The sequence below is a fragment of the Orycteropus afer genome, unplaced genomic scaffold, assembly GCF_000298275.1.
Source record: "Orycteropus afer afer isolate SDZICR_OR568_19922 unplaced genomic scaffold, OryAfe1.0 scaffold00050, whole genome shotgun sequence".
In the NCBI taxonomy this organism is placed as follows: domain Eukaryota; kingdom Metazoa; phylum Chordata; class Mammalia; order Tubulidentata; family Orycteropodidae; genus Orycteropus; species Orycteropus afer.
The window spans coordinates 1,128,014-1,147,754 of record NW_006921637.1 but is presented as its reverse complement, the minus strand read 5'-3'; the positions used below and the strand labels follow the sequence as shown (position 1 = coordinate 1,147,754).

General features: G+C 36.5%; 1 protein-coding gene across 1 annotated transcript in view; it reads right to left on the bottom strand.

Moving 5' to 3' along the window:
- Positions 1 to 19,741, bottom strand: part of B3GALNT2 (beta-1,3-N-acetylgalactosaminyltransferase 2) — a 126,439-nt gene that overhangs the window by 53,839 nt on the left and 52,859 nt on the right. The window contains exon 4 of the mRNA XM_007938469.1: positions 2,050 to 2,243. Within this exon, the coding sequence (XP_007936660.1) occupies positions 2,050 to 2,243 (194 nt within the window). The remainder of the gene's footprint in view (positions 1 to 2,049; positions 2,244 to 19,741) is intronic.

Below are 19,741 nucleotides of genomic sequence, written 5' to 3'. Positions count from 1 at the left end.
ATACATATATAATATATAATATATATATATGTATATGTACATATCAACTCGGGTGGCATAGTGCCTAAGGCATTTGCTAACCAGAAGACTGGCTGTTCAAAACCACCAGCCACTCCTCAAGGAAAGACTGGGCAATCTACTTCTGTAGAGATACTGCCTCAGAAACCCAAAGAGGGGTTTCTATGTCTATGCAGGGGGCGTGTACCCAAGACCAACCCAAACTATGAGTTGGAACAGATTTTGACAGCAGTGTGTTTAGTTTATATATGTGTATATATATATGTATACAATATATATGATACATACACACACACATATATATACACATACATACACATATATATAAAAGATTTATGGTTACCAGGGGTGGGGTGGAGCAAAAGCTTTTGTTTGTGAGACATTGAATTTATGCTAATGGTGGTGGAATATTTTGGAAAAGGATAGTAATAATGGTGACACAACATGAAAAATGTAATCAATGTCCCTGGGCTGTAAATGTGGAAGTTATATTAGTGAATGTGTATGTTTTCACCATAATGAAAGTAAAAAAAAAAGAATAAAATAAATCAATGAATTTATGTGTATATATATGTGAGACAAACTAAACTCAGTAAAATATGAGATACTACAGATACTGTAGTATCTGATTGGTGGACATATTGACATTCACTGTAAAAGTCTTTCAAGTTTTCTGTATGTTTAAAACCCAGAAAGAGATCTTTTCATGTATAATTCATTTAGACGCACCCTGTGAGCAAAAAGAATTTCTCCAATTACCAGAAACAGAGTAATCTCAGTAATTTTAAACTTTTATGCCCTCGACACTCTTATAAAGAGCTCTGGTGGTACAGTGCCTAAGGCATTTGACTGCTAACCACACAAATGACAGTTCAAACCCACCAGTGGCTCTGTGGAAGGAAGATAGGGCAATTTACTCTTGTAAAGATTTACTGCCTTGGAAACTCAATGGGAGTTCCCAAGAGTCAGCATCATGATAAATGGGGAAAAGAATGAAGTTGTCGAAGATTTCTTATCACTTAGATCCACAATCAACACCCATGGAACCAGCGGTCAAGAAATCAGATGATGTATTGCACTGGACAAATCTGCTGTAAAAGACCTCTTTAAAGTGCTGAGGAACAAAGATGTCTCTTGGAAACTAAAGTGTGCCTAACCCAAGCCATGGTATTTTCAATCACCTTGTATGTGTGAAAAAAACTGGACAATGAATAAAGAAGACCAAAGAAAAGTCAATGCTTTTGAGTTGTGGTGTTGGCAAAGAATACTGAAAGTACCATGGACCGCCAGAAGAACTAAAAAATCTATCCTGAAAGAAGTGCAGCCAGAATGCTCCTTGGAAGCAAGAATGACCAGATTTCGTCTCTCCTACTTTGGTTATGTTGTCAGAAGGGACTAGTCCATGGAGAAGGACATCATGCTCGGTAAAATGGAGGGTAAACAAAAAAGGGGAAGGCCCTCAACAAGATGGACTGACACAGTGGCTGCAACAATGGGATCAGGTATAACAAGGATTGTGAATCTGGCACAGGACCAGGCAGTGTTTCTTTCTGTTGCACATATATGATCGCTATGAGTCGAGATGACTCGACAGCAACTATAACAACTTGAATCAGAATTGACTTGATGGCAGTAAATTTGTTTTTTTGACACTCTTATTATTACAGAAACTGTTAGACTTATATACTGATAAGACTTTTAGCAATTGAAAAGTAATCACTAAGTACTAAGACCCCCAAATTTTTTATATTCATCACTAATTTTTGAAATGCCTTAGGATTTAGAGGATTTTAGGTTGGCAACTTCTAATTAAGTCCAACTCATTTCTAGGTATAATATTTATACACATAGGTATTTTCCCCCCCAAAACTAGCATTGTCCTATTTTACACTATAATACATGCAATCAATAAGGGAAGAAAGATAGAAATCTCCCAATCAGATAGAATTATATACATTCCAAACCTACTATGTACCATGAGGAAAAAGTTAATGTTTTTGAAAAACAAGGGAAACACTGTACAGTACATACCTCCTGCTCAGCCTGATAAAGCTTGACAGTGATGTTCCTCTGGAAACCTGCATCACTGGCATCATAGAACACTCCAAGACTGGTGATAACGATTGGGTAGAGAACTCGGAAGCTCACACTAACAACTTGGTCCTCAGACAGCCCAGGTGAAGTATCTTCAGAAAGAATGAATGCTTCAATTTCCTGATTTAAAACTACAGAAGCAATGAAAAAAGGGATTTCACATAACGAAGCAACTGTAATCTTTTATTTTATTAATATCAAGTAATGGAGTAGGCTTGATAGCAAAATGTAGGTGTCTGTTATATAATTCTTTTACAAACGGCAGGAATTAAAAAAAAAAGTTTTAAAAATATGGCTCCTTCTAGAAATAAGCTTATTTTGAAATTTATTAAGGAAGTTTTACCCACATCTAAGCAAATTACTTAATTACCAGGCTGCTTTAATAGATTTTTTTTTAAAGCATGCACACACATGTATGTGTGTATATATATATGTATAAACACCAGAAGGGAGTATTAAGTTTAGTCAGTTGGGTGGAGGATCCAAGATGACGAACCAGGCATATATGCTATCCAGATATTATAAATAAAGGCTCAGGAAACCAGGTGAAATGGCTACAGATGACAATCTGGGAACCCAAATTTCAAAGGAAAGGCTGTATCTGACATGAGGAAGAGACTGGACAAAAACAGTGAACAAGGAATAGTGCACTGCTAGCTGGCACAGCGCAGCCATTTCATTACAAGCAGTGTTCCGACTGGACCAAGAACCAGATAACCAGCTCCACTGCACTAGCACCTACATAGGTGGTTGGGTGACCACAGACATGTAACCTCCCCCCTTACTTTGCAAAACCTCCTGGTGACCAAAGGTACAACCCCCTCAAGTCAATCGGCCTTCCTGATCTTTTGGCAGCTGGTCAAACTCCTCCTCCTCTGTCAGTGCTGTGCTGCTTTTTTTCCCTCTTTACTTTTCTACTTAGTTCTTCCCTGTTCCTCCCCAGTTTTTTTTTTTTTTTTTTTTTTCCCTTCCTTTTCCCTTGCCCTTTTTCTTTTCTTTTCTTTTTTGGATCCTGAAGTGGAGGGTCCCCTCCCCCTCCTGCCCACATGGTTAGCAGCACCCATGCCTACCCCACCCTGGTCAGAAGTACATCCCTCTGAAGAACACTCTCTGTGTTCCTGCAGAGCCATGATCAGTGGCTGACAATTTGTCAGTACTGTGACAAAATTGTGTCTGGTGTTTATACATATATATATGCTTTTATTCACTCTCTTTCTTTTTAGTTATTTTCTCTTCTCCCACTTGTTTTCCTCATCTTTCTAAGCTTTTATTCTTTCTCTTCATGTACCTACACTTTATTTTTGATCCTGCAGAGCAGTCCAACCCTCTATGCAGTCATCAATACCTGCTGCTACCCTCTATGGACTACAGTGTACACTTTCCCATAGTGAGTTCCATATTCCCACTTTAGCTGTGTATAACAGTTAATAATAATGGAACAGTTTTTTTCCCTCTTTTTTCTTTTTCTTTTCTTCTCAGTAATTTCCTCTGTTTTTTTCCCTTCCACATTTTTTTTTAATGGCCTTAGCAACTGCCTCACCTTCCACCAGCTCCAATTCAGTTACATATCTCCTGATCATCCACATTCTGTGGTGTGCACTCCTGTGAAACAAGTGCCACATTTCTGCCACAGCTGTGTTTGATGCCGAGCACTTACACCAGTATTATTCTACATTTTTTGGGTAATATTTGTTTCTTGCTTTTTCTTCTTAGGTTTCCCTTCCCCCTATTTTTTTTTTTCTTTTACTTTTTTTTTTTTCCTCTTCCTCTTGATTTTCTTTTTCTTTCTATCTTCCCTCAGGAGTTAGTAGCCAATGACCCTATCCAGCCATACCCACCTCACCTACTGCCCTACTCAGTCAGCAAATGACACCACCCACTCCAGCACCAGTTGATCGACCACAGATGGCAGCCAACACCCACCCAGCCTGCCCTCAGCTGCTCTGCATGATCAGTGATCAGCAACTCCACCCATACTGCCACCCTCTACCAAATCCATCTAGAGGCAGGTGGTGAGCAGCAGTAAATTAATACCTGTCAATATATAACTGGATTAAATGTACCAGTCAAGAGACAGAGAGTTGCAGAATGGATAAGAAAAATGACCAATCAATATGCTATCTATAAAGACACACTTTAGACACAAAGGCAAAAATAAGCTACAAATCAAAGGATGGAAAAACAAAAAAGAAGGAGTGGTAATATTAATTTCTGATGAAAGAGACTTTAAGACAAAGACCAGTGAAACAGTTAAGGAAGGACATTGTACAGTGATCAAAGGATAAAGTGAACAAGAGGCTATAACCATAATAAATATCTATGCATACAATGAAAGAGCCCCAAAATACAAAAAAAAAAAAAAAAAATCCTTGAATCAAATGAGAATGAAAGCATAACATATTAAAATCTTTGGGACATAGCAAAAGCAGTGCTCAGAGGGCAATTTATAGCAATAAATGCATACTTCAAAACAGAAGAACCAAAATCAGAAAAAGAATAGCAAAAAAGCCTACAATCACCAGAATAAGGAAATAAAACTAGAGCAAAAATAAATGAAACAGAAAAACAATGAACAGAAGCAACAAGACTAGAACTTTGTTCTTTGAAAGGGTTAAAAAAATTGAGAAACCACTGGAAACCACAAAGGAAAAGGAGAGGATGCAAATAACATGAATGAGAAATGAAATAGGTGACGTCACAACACAACCAACCAAAATAAAAAGCATAATAACAATTCTACGAAGAACTGTAATTCAACAAATTTGAAAACGTGAACAAATAGACAACTTTCTAGAAATACACAACCTACCCACACTAACACATTCTGAAACAGAAAATCTGAACATACCCATTGCAAAAGAAGAAACTAAACCTAAACCGGTCTTAAAAAAACTCCTGACAAGAAAAAGTCATGGTGAGTGAAATAAGTCAATCACAGAAGGACATATAATGTATTCATTACTGTAAAAAGTCAAGGAAAGGTTTATATATGGAAGGAAACTTTTTTTGTTGGCTATCAGGGGTGGGAGTGGAGGAGAGGAAACTGCAACCACAACAAAAGTTATGGTCCAGATGGCTTCACTGATGAATTCTACCAAACACTCAGAGAAGAGCTGATACCAATTCTACTCAAACTATTCTAGACCACAGAGAAGGATGGAATACTCCAAAACTCATTTGATGAAGCAAGCATAATCCTGATAACAAAACTGAGAAGAGATATCACTAAAAAAGAAATTCATATAGCAATATCCCTAATGAACATAGATACCCAAAATACTTACCAAAATATTAGCCACCAGAATCCAACAAAATATAAAAGTAAATAAATAATAATACTAATAAAAACAATCATGACTAAGTAGGATTCATATCACATATAGAAGGATGGTTCAACATTAGAAAAACAATCATCTCAATCCACCACATAAATAAGGCATAGTGAATAAAAATCACATGATCATATCAGTTGATGCAGAAAAGGCATTTGACAAAAATCCAATACTTATTCTTGATAAAAATGCTCAGCAAAATAAGAATACAAGGGAAATTCCTCAACAAAATTAAGGACAAAATCAACGGCCAACACTATTTTCAAGGAGAAAGGCTGAAAACATTCCTTGTGTGATTGGGAATCAAAGATGCCCTTTATCACCACTTCTAATCGATACTGTATTGGAAGTCCTAGCCTGAACAATAAGGCAAGAAAGGGGCGAAAAAACATCCAACTTGTCAAAGAAGAAGTAAAACTATCTCTATTTTTAGATGATATCCTATACAAAGAAAATTCTAGCAGCTACACAAGAAAACTACCGGAACCAACAAGATTTCAGCAAAGTGGCAGGGTACAAGACCAACATACAAAAGTCACTTGGATTTCTCTATACTAACAAAGAAATCTGTGAAATGAAAACCAGGAAAAAATACCATTTATAGTATCTATGTGAATGATGAAGTACTTAGAAAGAATTCTAAACAGAGACACAAGAAACCTATATAAAGAAAACTACAAAACACTACCATAAGAAACCAAAAGAGACCTATGGAAGAATACACAATACTCATGGATAGGAAGACTTAACATTGTAAAAATGTTAATACTACCCAAAGCAATCTACAACTGTAATACAATACTGATCCGGATTCCATAATCATTTTTCAGAGAGATGGAAAAAACTAATCATCAACTTTATATGGAAAGGAAAGATAATGAAAGATAATGGATAATGAAAGCACTACTGCGCTACAGTGAATTACTTAATATGACCATTCTAGTAATATTCTTTATAACCAAATGACTAGGTAGGACTATGCAAATGTCACGTGCTTGGGCCTACTATGGGACTGGCTAGCACATCAGAAGATTTTGTCAAAGAGTAAAAAGACAACCTACAGACTAAGAAAAAATTTTTGGCAATGAACTATATAGGACGAGGCCTAATCTCTAAAATTTATAGAAAACTTCAACACCTCAACAGCAAAAAGATAAACAATGCAATTAAAAAAATGGTCAGAGGACATGAAGAGATATACGTCACCAAAGAAGATATTCAGGTGACAAATACTTGAAGAAATGCTCACAATCATTAGCCATTAGAGAGATGCAAATCAAAACAACAGTGAGATATCATCTCACCCTAGCACTAATACCAAAGTTCAAAAAAAAAGAAAACACAAAATGTTGGCAAGGGTGTAGAGAGACCGGAACCCTTGTACACTGCTGCTGAGACTGTAAAATGGTATATCCACTGTGGAAAATGGTATGGTGGTTCCTTAAGAAGTGGTAAACAGCAATTCTAATGTTAGACATATATATATATAGTATTCTAGAGAAATAGCCATGACAAGAACAGATACATGGACATCCATGTTCATTGCAGCATTATTTATAATAGTAAAAATATAGAAACTACTTAAGTGCCCATCAACAGGTGAATGGATAAATTATGGTATTTACACACAATGGAATACTATACAATATTAAAGAATAATAATGAATTTCCAAAACATCTCATAACATGGATGCACTTATAGGTCATTATGCTGAGAGAAACTAGTCAATCACAAAAGGAGTACTGTATGACACCACTACAGTCAAAATTCAAAAAAAGGTTTATGACAGGAAGATCTTTGATGGTTATAGGGATGGGAGGGGAAAGGAGGGTATAACACTAACTAGAGGGAGTTCTGTAAGATGGCAGAATAGGCAGACAAGCTACATAGACCCTTTTCAACAAAGGAAAGAGAAACCAATAGACACAGAGAGAGAACATAATCCTGGAGCCCTGAGCTTTGAAAGGAAGGATACAGAGTGGATTAAATACCAACTACTAGAAGAACCTGAATGAAAACAGGGAATAACGAGACAAACAGAGCTGTGGACTGTCAGCAATCCTGACGGCATGACAGTTTGAATAATTCCAAGTGGTGTTAGGATCTGAGAATTAACCTAAAAATAGGCTCTGCTTGACAATGGCTGCATGGATGACTGCACAGGTAGCTGACAACTAAAAAGGCAAACAGCAGAGAAGGAGAAAAACTGAGCTGTGTCATTTCAGCTATCCAGAGAGCATAGCCATTCTAAAGGTTTACAAGTGGCGTGGCCATTTTAGATATTTAAAGTGGCAGTGTTCCCGTTAAGATGCCAGATACCTAATAGGCTCCGCGTGGTGAGGACGGTACAGATACACTGGAGGCTGATGAGTGGAAAAGTTTGATATTCCCCTTGTTACTCTTATTAACTCACACTCTCTTAGTGACTGGACGTACAGCCATCCTCCACCTCCACCCACCTTTTGAACTGGCAGGAATTCCATCCCAGTCTGTGTGCTCTGATGGAGTCTGGGTGCCCTGCCCTACCCCATCTCCCAGATTTAAAAAAAAAAAAATTTTTTTCTTCCTTTTAATTTTTCTTCCTTTTAGTTCCCTTCCCATGTTTTAGTTTTTGCTTTGCTTCTCTCTTCCACCTTCCTGATACTTATCTTTTTTTTCCCCCTGTGATTCTTTCTAACACTTTTTTTTTCTTTTTATATATTTTTTGTTCATTATTCGTTTACTCTAGCTCTTTTCTCTTACTGCCCCCTCCCCAGATATTGTATTTTTTTTCTCTTTTTCTTTTTATATTTATTTTGTCTTTCTAAAGTATTTCTTTAAATATTTCTTCTTATGTATTGCCTTTTCTTTAGTTCTTTCTTTTTGGTGATTGTTCCTTCAAGTGTATGTGGTATGTGTGTTTTATCCTCTTGTTCCACTCAGATTCTCTAGTACATCCACCAGGAGACAGGTGGTGAGTGCATAAATGCAAGAACACCACAACATCTTAGAAATAACAAACCATCACAGTACACATAAAGAAGCAAGATAAAGGAGTAGACCAGAATACAGACCCAGAAAAAAATCTCTGAAGAAGACACAGCATTGGAACTCATTGATAACAAATTCAAAAGAATTATATTTAGGTACCTTCAAGAGATTGAGAGACAGATTAAGGAACACACTGACAAAATTAAGAAAAACACAGACAAAACCCTAGAACAATTTTGGAAAACCATATAAGAACAAAATGACAAATGAAAAATTAGAAATGATAAAAAATCTACAGATAGTAAAATTTCAGAAATAGATAACACAATGAGAGTTAAAGGAGCAGAATTAAATCAATGGAAGACAGAATTAGGAAGACTGAAGACAAATACCTCAATACTATTGTGGTAAGGGATCACTAAGAAAAAAGATCAAAATAGATGAAGAAAGCCTAAGATTCATGTGGGACACCATCAATATCTACATGTAACTGGAATTCCAGAACAGGAAGAAACAAATAAAACCACAGAGAAAATTGTCAAAAATTTGTTGGAAGAGAATTTCCCTGATATGATGAAAGACAAGAATATACCTAGTCAAGAAATCCAACAAACACCAAACCAAAACAAAATGATCAAGACATAGCATTGTCAAACTCACCAAAACCAAAGATAAAGAAAGAATCCTGAAGGCAGCACAAGAAAAACAAAAATCTACCTACAAAGGGAAACCAGTAAGACTAAGCTCTGATTTCTCAGCAGAAACCATGTAGGTGAGAAAGAAATGGGATGGTATACGTAACCTTGAAGGAAAACAATTTCCAACCAAGAATTATATACCCAGAAAAAATGTCCCTTAAATATAATGGTGAAATTAGGAGATTTCCAGATAAGCAGAAATTAAAGGAATTTTTTAAAACCAGACCAACCTTACAAGAGATGCTAAAGGGAGTCCTTTGGACAGAGAATCAACAACAGCAAACAAACATTAACATTAACACACATGACGACATAACCTAGAAACCACCCCAGTTATGGAAGTATCCAAAGTAAAATAAGCTTACAGGATTGTAAACAGGGAACTAGAGACATCAATTGCTAACTGAGGACAACACAAACAAAAAGGGAATAGTGTAGCTGCTGAACTTCTAAATGGTGAGGAAGTCAAGACAACTGCAAGATAGAACAGACTGCTCTAAACTGGAAGAAAGTTATATATCAAAGGGTAACCTCAAAGAAAAATAATAAACCTTTGTACGAACATAAAAAAGACAAGCACAAATACTTAGCAAATATTAAAGCAACAGCAATGAAGAAAATAATAACAGGATTCATAAACAAAATCAGCTCAGCACAGAAAATTACATGGAACAAACAAGTCAATGACACCATGAAAAAAACCACATAACAAAATGACAGCAAGAAATTCATACTTGTTGATAATTATACTGAATGTAAATGGATTAAATGCACCACTTCAGAGATGGAGAGTTACAGACTGGATAAAAAAACATAATCCATCAATGTTGCTGATAAGAGACACTCCTTACAGACACAGACAAAAACAGACTAAAAATCAAAGGCTAGAAAAAGATACATCAAGCAAATGGCAATCAAGAAAGAGGAGGAGTAGCAATATTAAATTCTGATAAAAGTGACTTTAAGACACAAACAACAGTAAGAAGCAAGACAGGACGTTATATAATGATTAAAGAATTGATTTAACAAGAGGACAAAACTATAATAAATATCTTTGCAGCAAATGAAAGAGCCACAAAATACATAAATCGGACTGTAACAGAATAGAAAAGACAAATAGATGAATCCACAGTCATAGTAGAAAACTTTAATACACCACTTTCAAGCAAAGATAGAACAACTGGAAAGAAACTCAAGATGCAGAAGAACTAAAACATATAATCTACCACTCTGACTTTACAGACAACTACAGAACACTTCACCCAACACCACCACAATAAACATTCTTTTCCAGTGCACATGGAACATTCACCAGGATAGACTATATGGTAGCCCATAAAGCAAGCCTTAATAAATTTAAAAACACTGAAACACTACAAAGTATCTTCTCAGATCAAAATGGTATAAAATTAGAAATCAACAATAGGAAGATCAACAGAAAAAGAGCCAACACATGGAAAGTGAGTAACACTCTCCTTAAAAAAAACCAACTGAATAAATTAGGGTTAATATGAGTCACAACAGACTGGATGACACACAACAAAAACAACAAACAAATATGTGAAAGTTAAAAAAAAAAAAAGCTGGGTACTGGTAGAAATAAAAACAAAATTCAAAAATTCCTTGAATCAAACAAAAATGAAAACACAACATACCAAAATCTTTGGGATACAGCGAAAGCGGTAATCAGAGGCACATTTATAGTAACAAATGCACACATTAAAAAAGAAGAATGAGGCAAAATAAAACACCTTAACCCAACATCTCCAACAATTATAAAAAGAAAAGCAAAAAGAAAGAAAAAAGAAAGAAAAGAAAAGCCTACAGTCACCAGAAAAAAAGAAATAATAAATATTTAAGCAGATTTAAGCAGAAATAAATGAAACAGAAAGAAAAAACTCAAGACTAGAAATTGGTATGCTGAAAAGATTAATAAAATTGACAAAGCACTGGCAAATTTAACAAAGGAAAAGGGAGAAAATACAAATAACACAAATAAGAAATGAATTGGGGAACATCACAACAGAATCAACTGAAATAAAAAGGATAATATCAGGATACTATAAAGAGCTGTACTTGAACAAATTTGAAAATTTACAAAAAATGGACAGATTTCTAGAAACATACTACTTACCTAAACTAACACACACAGAGTTGTAAAATTTGAACAGACCCATAACAAAAGAAGAAATTGAACAGGTCATGAAAAAATTATTATCAAAAAAAAGTGCTGGCCAGGATGATTTCACTAAAAAATTCTATCAAACATTCAGAGAAGAAGTGACACCAATCTTTCTCAAAGTATTACAGAACAAAGAAAAAGACTGAATCCTCCCAAATTCATTTTATGAAGCAAGCATAACCTTAATACCAAAACCAGGCAAAGATATCATTAAAAAGGAAAACTACAGAACAATATTCCTCATGAATACAGATGCAAAAATCTTCAACAAAATAAAAATAATACTTAACGACCAAGTGAGGTCATACCAGATATGCAAGGATGGTTCCACATTAGAAAAACAATCAAGGTAATCCATCACATAAGTAACATCAGAAAAAGAACCACATAATCATTCAAATGATGGAGAAAACACATTTGTTACAATCCAACACCCATTCCTGATAAAAATTCTCAAAAAAAAAAAAAGAAAGAAAGAAAGAACGCCGCAAGTGGGTGGGCCCTGGGAGGAACCCCCATCACAGATCACGGATCATGGCAGTTATCCTAAGTCAGCTTTTTGGCATGGAGGGGCCACCACCTGCTTTTATCAGTAAACTTGGGACCACTGGGTGCGGGCAGAGATTTCTCTGGCTCCAGTATCGCTGAAGCCCGAGCAGAGAGAACATTAACACCTCAAGTGGCCGGGCCCTGGGAGGAACTCCCGTCACAGATTGCACATCGGGGCAGTTATCCTAGATCAGCTTTTTGGCATGGAGGGGCCTGGAGAGCAGGTTTTTTGTGTGTGTCTGAACCTGGCAGAAAGTGGCGGCCACATAACAACTGGAGTCTTGCTGAACTTGAGTTGTGGACCTGTGAATAACAGTATAACGTCATCATTAGCAGCCTGCTCAAAGACCTATGAACCGCTCCTGGCACTTTGGAGCCTTTCTTCATTCTCTCTTCTCCTCCCACTTCTTCCGTCTCTTCCCTGCCTCATCCAATAGAGAAGCCACATTTGGCCACCATAATACCTGTTGGTTCAAATCCTAAACTCCCTTTATGACAAACAGAGACCTGCATCAACATTCCACACAGCAATTCCATCATCACAAAGCAAACTGCAGAGCACCCAGGACACCCGAATTAATAGCCAAAAAAATAAAATACAACAGCTCCACCTTTTCAAAATATTAAATCATAAAACCAAGACAAAACAAATCAATACATAACTAACAGTTAAAGACAACCTCAAAATGTCTAGGAAAGAACATGCACCTCAAATGAAACAAAACAACAAAAACAAGGTAAGACAACAGAAATTTCCCCCAAAAAAAGTCTCATTAAACCTGGAGGAAGAGGAAGCAATAGAATTATCCAAGAAGGAATTTAGAAGGTATGTTTATAGAGCTCTACAAGAGCCTAAGGAAACCCCAAACAGAAGTAAGGGGAACACAGACAGTTCCCTGGAAGAACTCAGGAAAACCATTCAAGAACAAATAACAAGAGTAATGCACAATCAGAACTCGTACAAAAACAGCAGTTAAAAATCCAGAAGATGAATACCAAAATTACAGAATTACATAATACAGTAGATGCATGAAAGAGTAGGATAGAACTGGCTGAAGACTGCATATCTCAACTAGAAAACAAATCCTTGGATACCAGCCTGTATGAAGTAAAATGACAAGAAAAGATTTAAAAGAAATGAAGAGTATCTAAGAGTTATATGGGATGACATGAAAATAAACAACACACACCTCACTGGAATTCCAGAACAAGAAGAGGCAGAAAAGAACACCAAGAAAATTGTGTAAGATCTGCTAACAGAAAACTTCCCCCATATCATGAAGGAAGAAAAGATATTTGTCCAAGATGCTCAGAGAACCCCATACAAGATAGATCCCAAGAGAAAAACACCAAGGCATATTATAATCAAACTCTTCAAAACCAAAGACAAAGAAAGAATTTTGCAAGCTGCCCAGGACAAAAGAAATATTACTTATAATAATCAAACAGTTAGGCTGAGCTCTGAATACTCAGCAGAAACCATATAGGCAAGAAGGCAATGGGACGGCATATATAAAACATGGAAGGAAAAGAACTTCCAACCAAGAATCCAGCCAAACTGTCCATCAAATATGAGGGTGAAATCAAGACATTTTAAGACAAACAGAAATTAAGGGATTTTGTGAAAACCAAACCAACCCTACAAGAAATGCATAAGGAAGTACTTCCAACACAGAACAGCACAATCAGGATATGTGACATCAACACTAAAACCAAATCAGAAATAGATGCTCAAAATAAGACCATAAAACATTGCACACTAAAAATCAAGGAAGCCAACTTGCACATGACATCTACTAACCAAATTAAGGGAATAAAAATTCTAGGTACAAAGTTCCAAATGGAGAGGAAAACAGGACAATGTCTTCACAGAACACACTGTCTAAAAATGTAGAGACAAGAATGTACTCCAAGGTAACCACAGAGAAAATTAACAATCCCCTGAAAAAAATTCAGAAGGAAGCAAAACATATGGGTTTAATAAGCACAAAACCAACAATAAAGATGAAAACAGAGGAAGCATTTGACAGCAAATCAAACTCAGCACAGAAAAGTATATGACCTAAGAAACACCAACATCACGACAAAAAAACACAACAGAATGACAGTAATCAATTCATGCCTATCATGAATTACACTCAATGTGAATGGACTAAATGCACCAATCAAGAGGAAGAGAGTGGCAGACTGGATAAGAAAAGAAGACCCATCCATATGCTGCCTACAAGAGACCCACCTTAGACACAAAGATAACAAATTAAGAGTTAAGGGGTGGAAAAAATATACAAACCAATGGTAACCAAAAAAGAGCAGGAGAGGCAATATTAATTACTGATAAAATAGACTTTAAGGTGAAAAACAACACAAGACACAAAGAAGGACACTATATGATGCTGAAAGGGTCAATTGACCAAGAAGACATTACGATAATAAATATTTATGCACCCAGTGAAAGTGTTCCAAAATATGTGCAGCAAACATTAAATGAATTAAAAGGGAATAGACAACTCTACAATAGTAGTAGGAGATTTTAACAAACCACTTTCAAGGAGGGACAGATCAACTAGGAAAAAACTCAAGAAAGATACAGAAGAACTCAACAATACAAGCAACCAACTCAACCTCATAGATACATACAAATTATTCCACCCAACAAAAGTACAATTCACATTCTTATCCAGTGCACATGGATCCTTCTCCAGAATATATCAGAGGACATAAAACAAGCCTCAATAAATTCAAAAGGATTGAGATATTACAAAGCATCTTCTCGGACCACAATGCTATAAAATTAGAAATTAGTAACAGGAAGATCAAGGAAAAAACAGCAAACGTGGAAGTTGAACAATTCACTGATAAAAACTACTGGGCTATAGAACAAATAAAAAGTGAAATAAAAAAATTCCTAGAAATAAATATGATGATACATCATACCAAAACTTATGGAACACAGCAAAAGCAGTACTCAGGGGTCAGTTTATAGCAATGAATGCATACATCAAAAAAGAGGAAAGAAACAAAATCAACACTCAAACTCAACAACTCCAACAACTAGAAGAAGAACAACAAAAGAATCCTACAATATCTAGAAGTAAGAAAATAATAAAGTTCAGAGCAGAAAGAAATGAAACAGAAAACAAAAAAACCATAGAGAAAATCAACAAAACAAAAAGATGGTTCTCTGAAAAGATGAACAAAATTGACAGACCACAGGCAAATCTAACAAAAGAAAAGAAAGAGAAAATGCAAATTACAATAATAGTAAATAAAAAGGGTGTCATCACAACAGAACTAATTGAAATAAAAAAGATACTAACAGAATATTATGAAAAACTGTACTGCAACAGATTTGAGAACCTAGAAGAGATGGACAAGTTTCTAGAGTCACACAACCTACCTAAACTATCCCACTCAGAGATAGAATACTTGAACAGACCTATAGCAAAAGAAGAAATTGACAGGTCATAAAAAAAAACTCCACACAAAGAAAAGTCCTGGCGCTGATGGCTTCATTGGAGAATTTTACCAAATATTCAGGGAAAAGTTGACACCTATACTACTCAAGCTATTCCAGAACATGGAAAGACACCACTAAAAAGGAAAACTACATACCAACATCCCTCATGAACATAGATGCAAAAATCTTCAACAAAATCCTAGGCGACAGAATCCAACAACATATCAAAAAAATAATACATCCAGACCAACTGGGATTCATACCAGTTATGCAAGGGTGGTTCAACATCAGAAAAACAATCAGTGTAATCCACCACATAAACAAAACAAAAGAATCATATGATTATGGACACAGAAAAGCCATTTGATAAAATCCAACACCCATTCCTGTTCAGAACTCTCAGCAAAATAGGGATAGAAGGGAAATTCCTCAAAATAATAAAAGGCATATATGTAAAGCCAATGGCCAACATCATTATTAATGGAGAAAGACTCAAGGCATTACCTTTATGAACAGGAACCAGACAGGGATGCCCTCTATCACCACTTCTATTTAACATTGTATTAGAAGTCCTGGTCAGTGCAATAAGGCAAGAAAGAGAAATAAAAGGCATATAAATTGGCAAAGAGGAAATAAAACTATCTCTATTTGTGGAGAGTATGATCCTGTACACGCAAAACCCAAGAGACTTAACAAAAAAATTACTGTAACTAATAGAGAGGTTCAGCCAAGTGGCAGGATACAAGGTCACCATCCAAAAGTCAGTTGGATTCCTCTACACCAACAAAGAGTCCTCCAATAAAGAAATAAGGGAAACAATATCATTTACAATAGCTACTAAAAAGATGAAATATCTAGGAATAAACCTTACCAGAGACACAAAAGAGCTAGACAAAGAAAACCATAAAGCACTACTACAAGAGACAACGAAAGCACTACATAAATGGAAGAACCTGCCTTGTTCATGGATAGGTAGACTCAATATTGTGAAAATGTCAATACTACCTAAAGCAATCTACACATTTAATGCAATCCTCATCCAGATAGCAACAAAATTTTTTAAGGACATGGAAAAACCGATTACAAACTTTATATGGAAAGGAAAGGGACCTTGGATAAGCAGAGCTTTTCTGAAGAACAACAACAAAGTGGGAGGTTTCACACTCCCAGATCTTAAAACCTACTATACAGCCACAGTAGTCAAAACAGCATGGTATAGGTACAGTAACAGACAGACCCATGGAACATAATCGAAAGTCCAGATGTAGACCCATCCATCTATGGACAACTGATCTTTGAAAAGGTTCAAAGCCCATTAAATGGGGAAGAGATAGCCTCTTTAACAAATGGTGCTGGCAAAACTGGATATCTACTTGCAGAAAAATGAAACAAGATCCATACTTTACCTCAACACAAAAACAAACTCAAACTGGATTAAAGACTTAAATGTACAACACAAAACTATAAAATTCATCAAAGATAAAATAGGGGCAAATTTAGGAGCCTTAATTTAGATAGATTATCAAGCGTAACCCAGAATGCACAGGAAGTAGAAGAAAAGCTAGATGACTGGGACCTTTTAAAAATTAAATTCTGAGGTGCATCAAAAGACTTCATCAGAAGAGTAAAAAGAGAACCTACAGATTGGGAGAAAATATTTGCCTATGATATATCTGATAAAGGACTTATCTCCAAAATCTATAGAAAACTTCAACATCTCAACACCAAAAAGACAAACAACCCAATTCAAAAATGGGCAAAAGACTTGAACAGACACTTCACTAAAGACGATATGCCGGCAGCCAACAAATACAAGAGGAATTGCTCACGATCATCAGTTAACAGAAAGATGCAAATCAAAACAACAATGAGGTATCATCTCACCCCAGCAATAATAGCAAAGTTCAACAGACAGAAAATAACAAATTCTGGTGAGGTTGCAGAGAGGTTGGAACTCTTGTGCACTGCTGGTAGGATTGTAAAATGGTACAACCATTGTGGCATACGGTATGACGTTTCCTTAAAAAGACTGAAAACAGAAATACCATTTGACCCAGCAATTCCACTACTAGGAATATATCCTAAAGAGGTGAGAGGCAATGCACGAATAGACATATGCACACCTATGTACATCGCAGCACAATTCACTATAGCAAAGAGGTGAAAACAACCTAAATGCCCATCAACGGATAAGTGGATAACCAAATTATGGTACATGCACACAATGGAATACTATGCTAAATTAAAGAACAATGAAGGATATGTGAATCATCTCACAACGTGGATGAGCCTGCAGGACATTATGCTGAGTGAAATAAGTCAACTGCAAAAGGACAAATACTGTATAAGCCATTACTGTAAAAAGACAAAGAAGGGTTTGCTTGGGAAAGGGAGCCCACTTCGTAGGTTACCAAGTGGGAAGGAAGGGGAGGGATTAATTTCAGGCTACTTGGGGCCAACATGCTCACGTGAGTAAGGGGAGGTAGGTATGGAGAGGGAGGACACCAAATTGTGCACATAGGAGATACACAACAGATGCTAATACCAACCAGTGTGTCCACAATACTGTGTTACCATTAACACCAAACAACAGGCTACAGATAAACACATCTGAGAGGATCAGATAGGGGTTGGGTCAGTGAACAGGAGTATATTCTAGACCAAGGATAGATTCAGTGGAAGCTAATCTTGCATAGATACCAGTGATACAAAACACCTGCAATCCTTACAGAAACAACAGAAGACAGATACAGAGTGATCTCTCACAGACACTGTGGGAGAGAGAGACAACAAATCTACTGTCATAGGATCACAGTACTGGGGGACACCAGATTCAATTGGCACAACAAAATACATAAAAGCCTTGTTCCTCATCCTACACTGAGTAGCAACTGGGGCCTTAAAAGCTTTCAATCAGCCATCTAAGATGCAGCTAATGGTTTCGTATCTTTGGAAGTGAAGAAGAGTGCAAAAAAACAAGGGCATTTGGAAGCAATCAGCCCAGGACACAATGGCCCTCGAAACCAGAACTAGATTGTGCCCAGCTACCAATGCCAACTACTCACAAAAGGATCAAATCTGGAGATCCTGGATAGAGAGGTAAGAAAAATGTGGAACAAAATCCAAAAACTCAATAATAACCAGAATTACTGGTTGGATGGAATCTGGTGAGACCCCCAATAATATGGTCCTGGGATACATTCTGGGCCTGGAATAAAACTCACTCCCAGGGGCTGGCTCTCAGCCCAAGAGTAAACAAGATGTACATGCAGACCACTCAATCCAGGATGACGTACCCAAATACTCTATGGAAATGAATCCCTTGGAGCAATTGACAATGGGGCACCAGAGGGGCAACATTCACACAGAAGAAATGCAGGATACACAGGAGTGCATAACTATGAGGGGCATGGGGAAGGGTTACTGTGTAGGGAGGGGAGGAGAGTGGGTTAGGGCTGGACATGGTAAGTGGGAGTGTAACTAAATGTACATGTAATGTTGAATGTAAAACAAATTCTTAAAATTTTTTTTTTTTTAAAAAGAATAAAATGGAAATTTCTCAACATAATAAAGGGCATATATACTAAACCAAGAGCCAATATTATTCTCAATGGAGAGACACTGAAACCATTTCCCTTGTGCATGGAAAACAGACAAGGATGCCCTCTAACACCACTGCTACTCAACACTGTATTGGAAGTCCTAGCCGGGACAATAAGGCAAGAAAGGGAAATCAAAGGCATCCAAATTGGTAAGGAAGAAGTAAAATTATCCCTATTTCCAGATGATATGATCCTATACAAAGAGAATCCAAGACATTCAGCAAGAAAACTACTGGAACTAACTGAGAGATTTAGCGGAGTGGATGGACGTAAGATCAACATACAAAAATCAGCTGGATTCCTCTACACCAGCAAAGAGACTGCTGAAAAGGGAATTAATACCATTTACAATAGCTACCAAAAAAATAAATTACTTAGGAATAAATGTTACCAGGGACACAAAAGACTTGTACAAAGAAAACTACAAAACATTACTTCAAGAAAATATAAGAGATCTACATAAATGGAAGAAAATACCATGCTTGTGGATAAGAAGACTGAACATCATGAAAATGTGAATACTGCCCAAAGCAATCTATATATTCAAGGCAATCCCAAACCAGATCCCGTTGACATCCTTTAAGGATATGGAAAAACCAATCACTAATTTTATATGAAAAGAGACCTCAGATAACCAAAGCACTATTGAAGAAGAAGATCAAAGTAGGTCTCGCCAGAAAATAACAAATGCTGGCGAGGTTGTGGAGAGATTGGGACTCTCATACACTGCTGGTGGGCCTGTAAAATGGTACAACCATTGTGGAAAGCAGTATGGCGATTTCTTCAAAAGTTGGAATTAGAAATACCATTTGACCCAGCCATCCCATTACTAGGTATA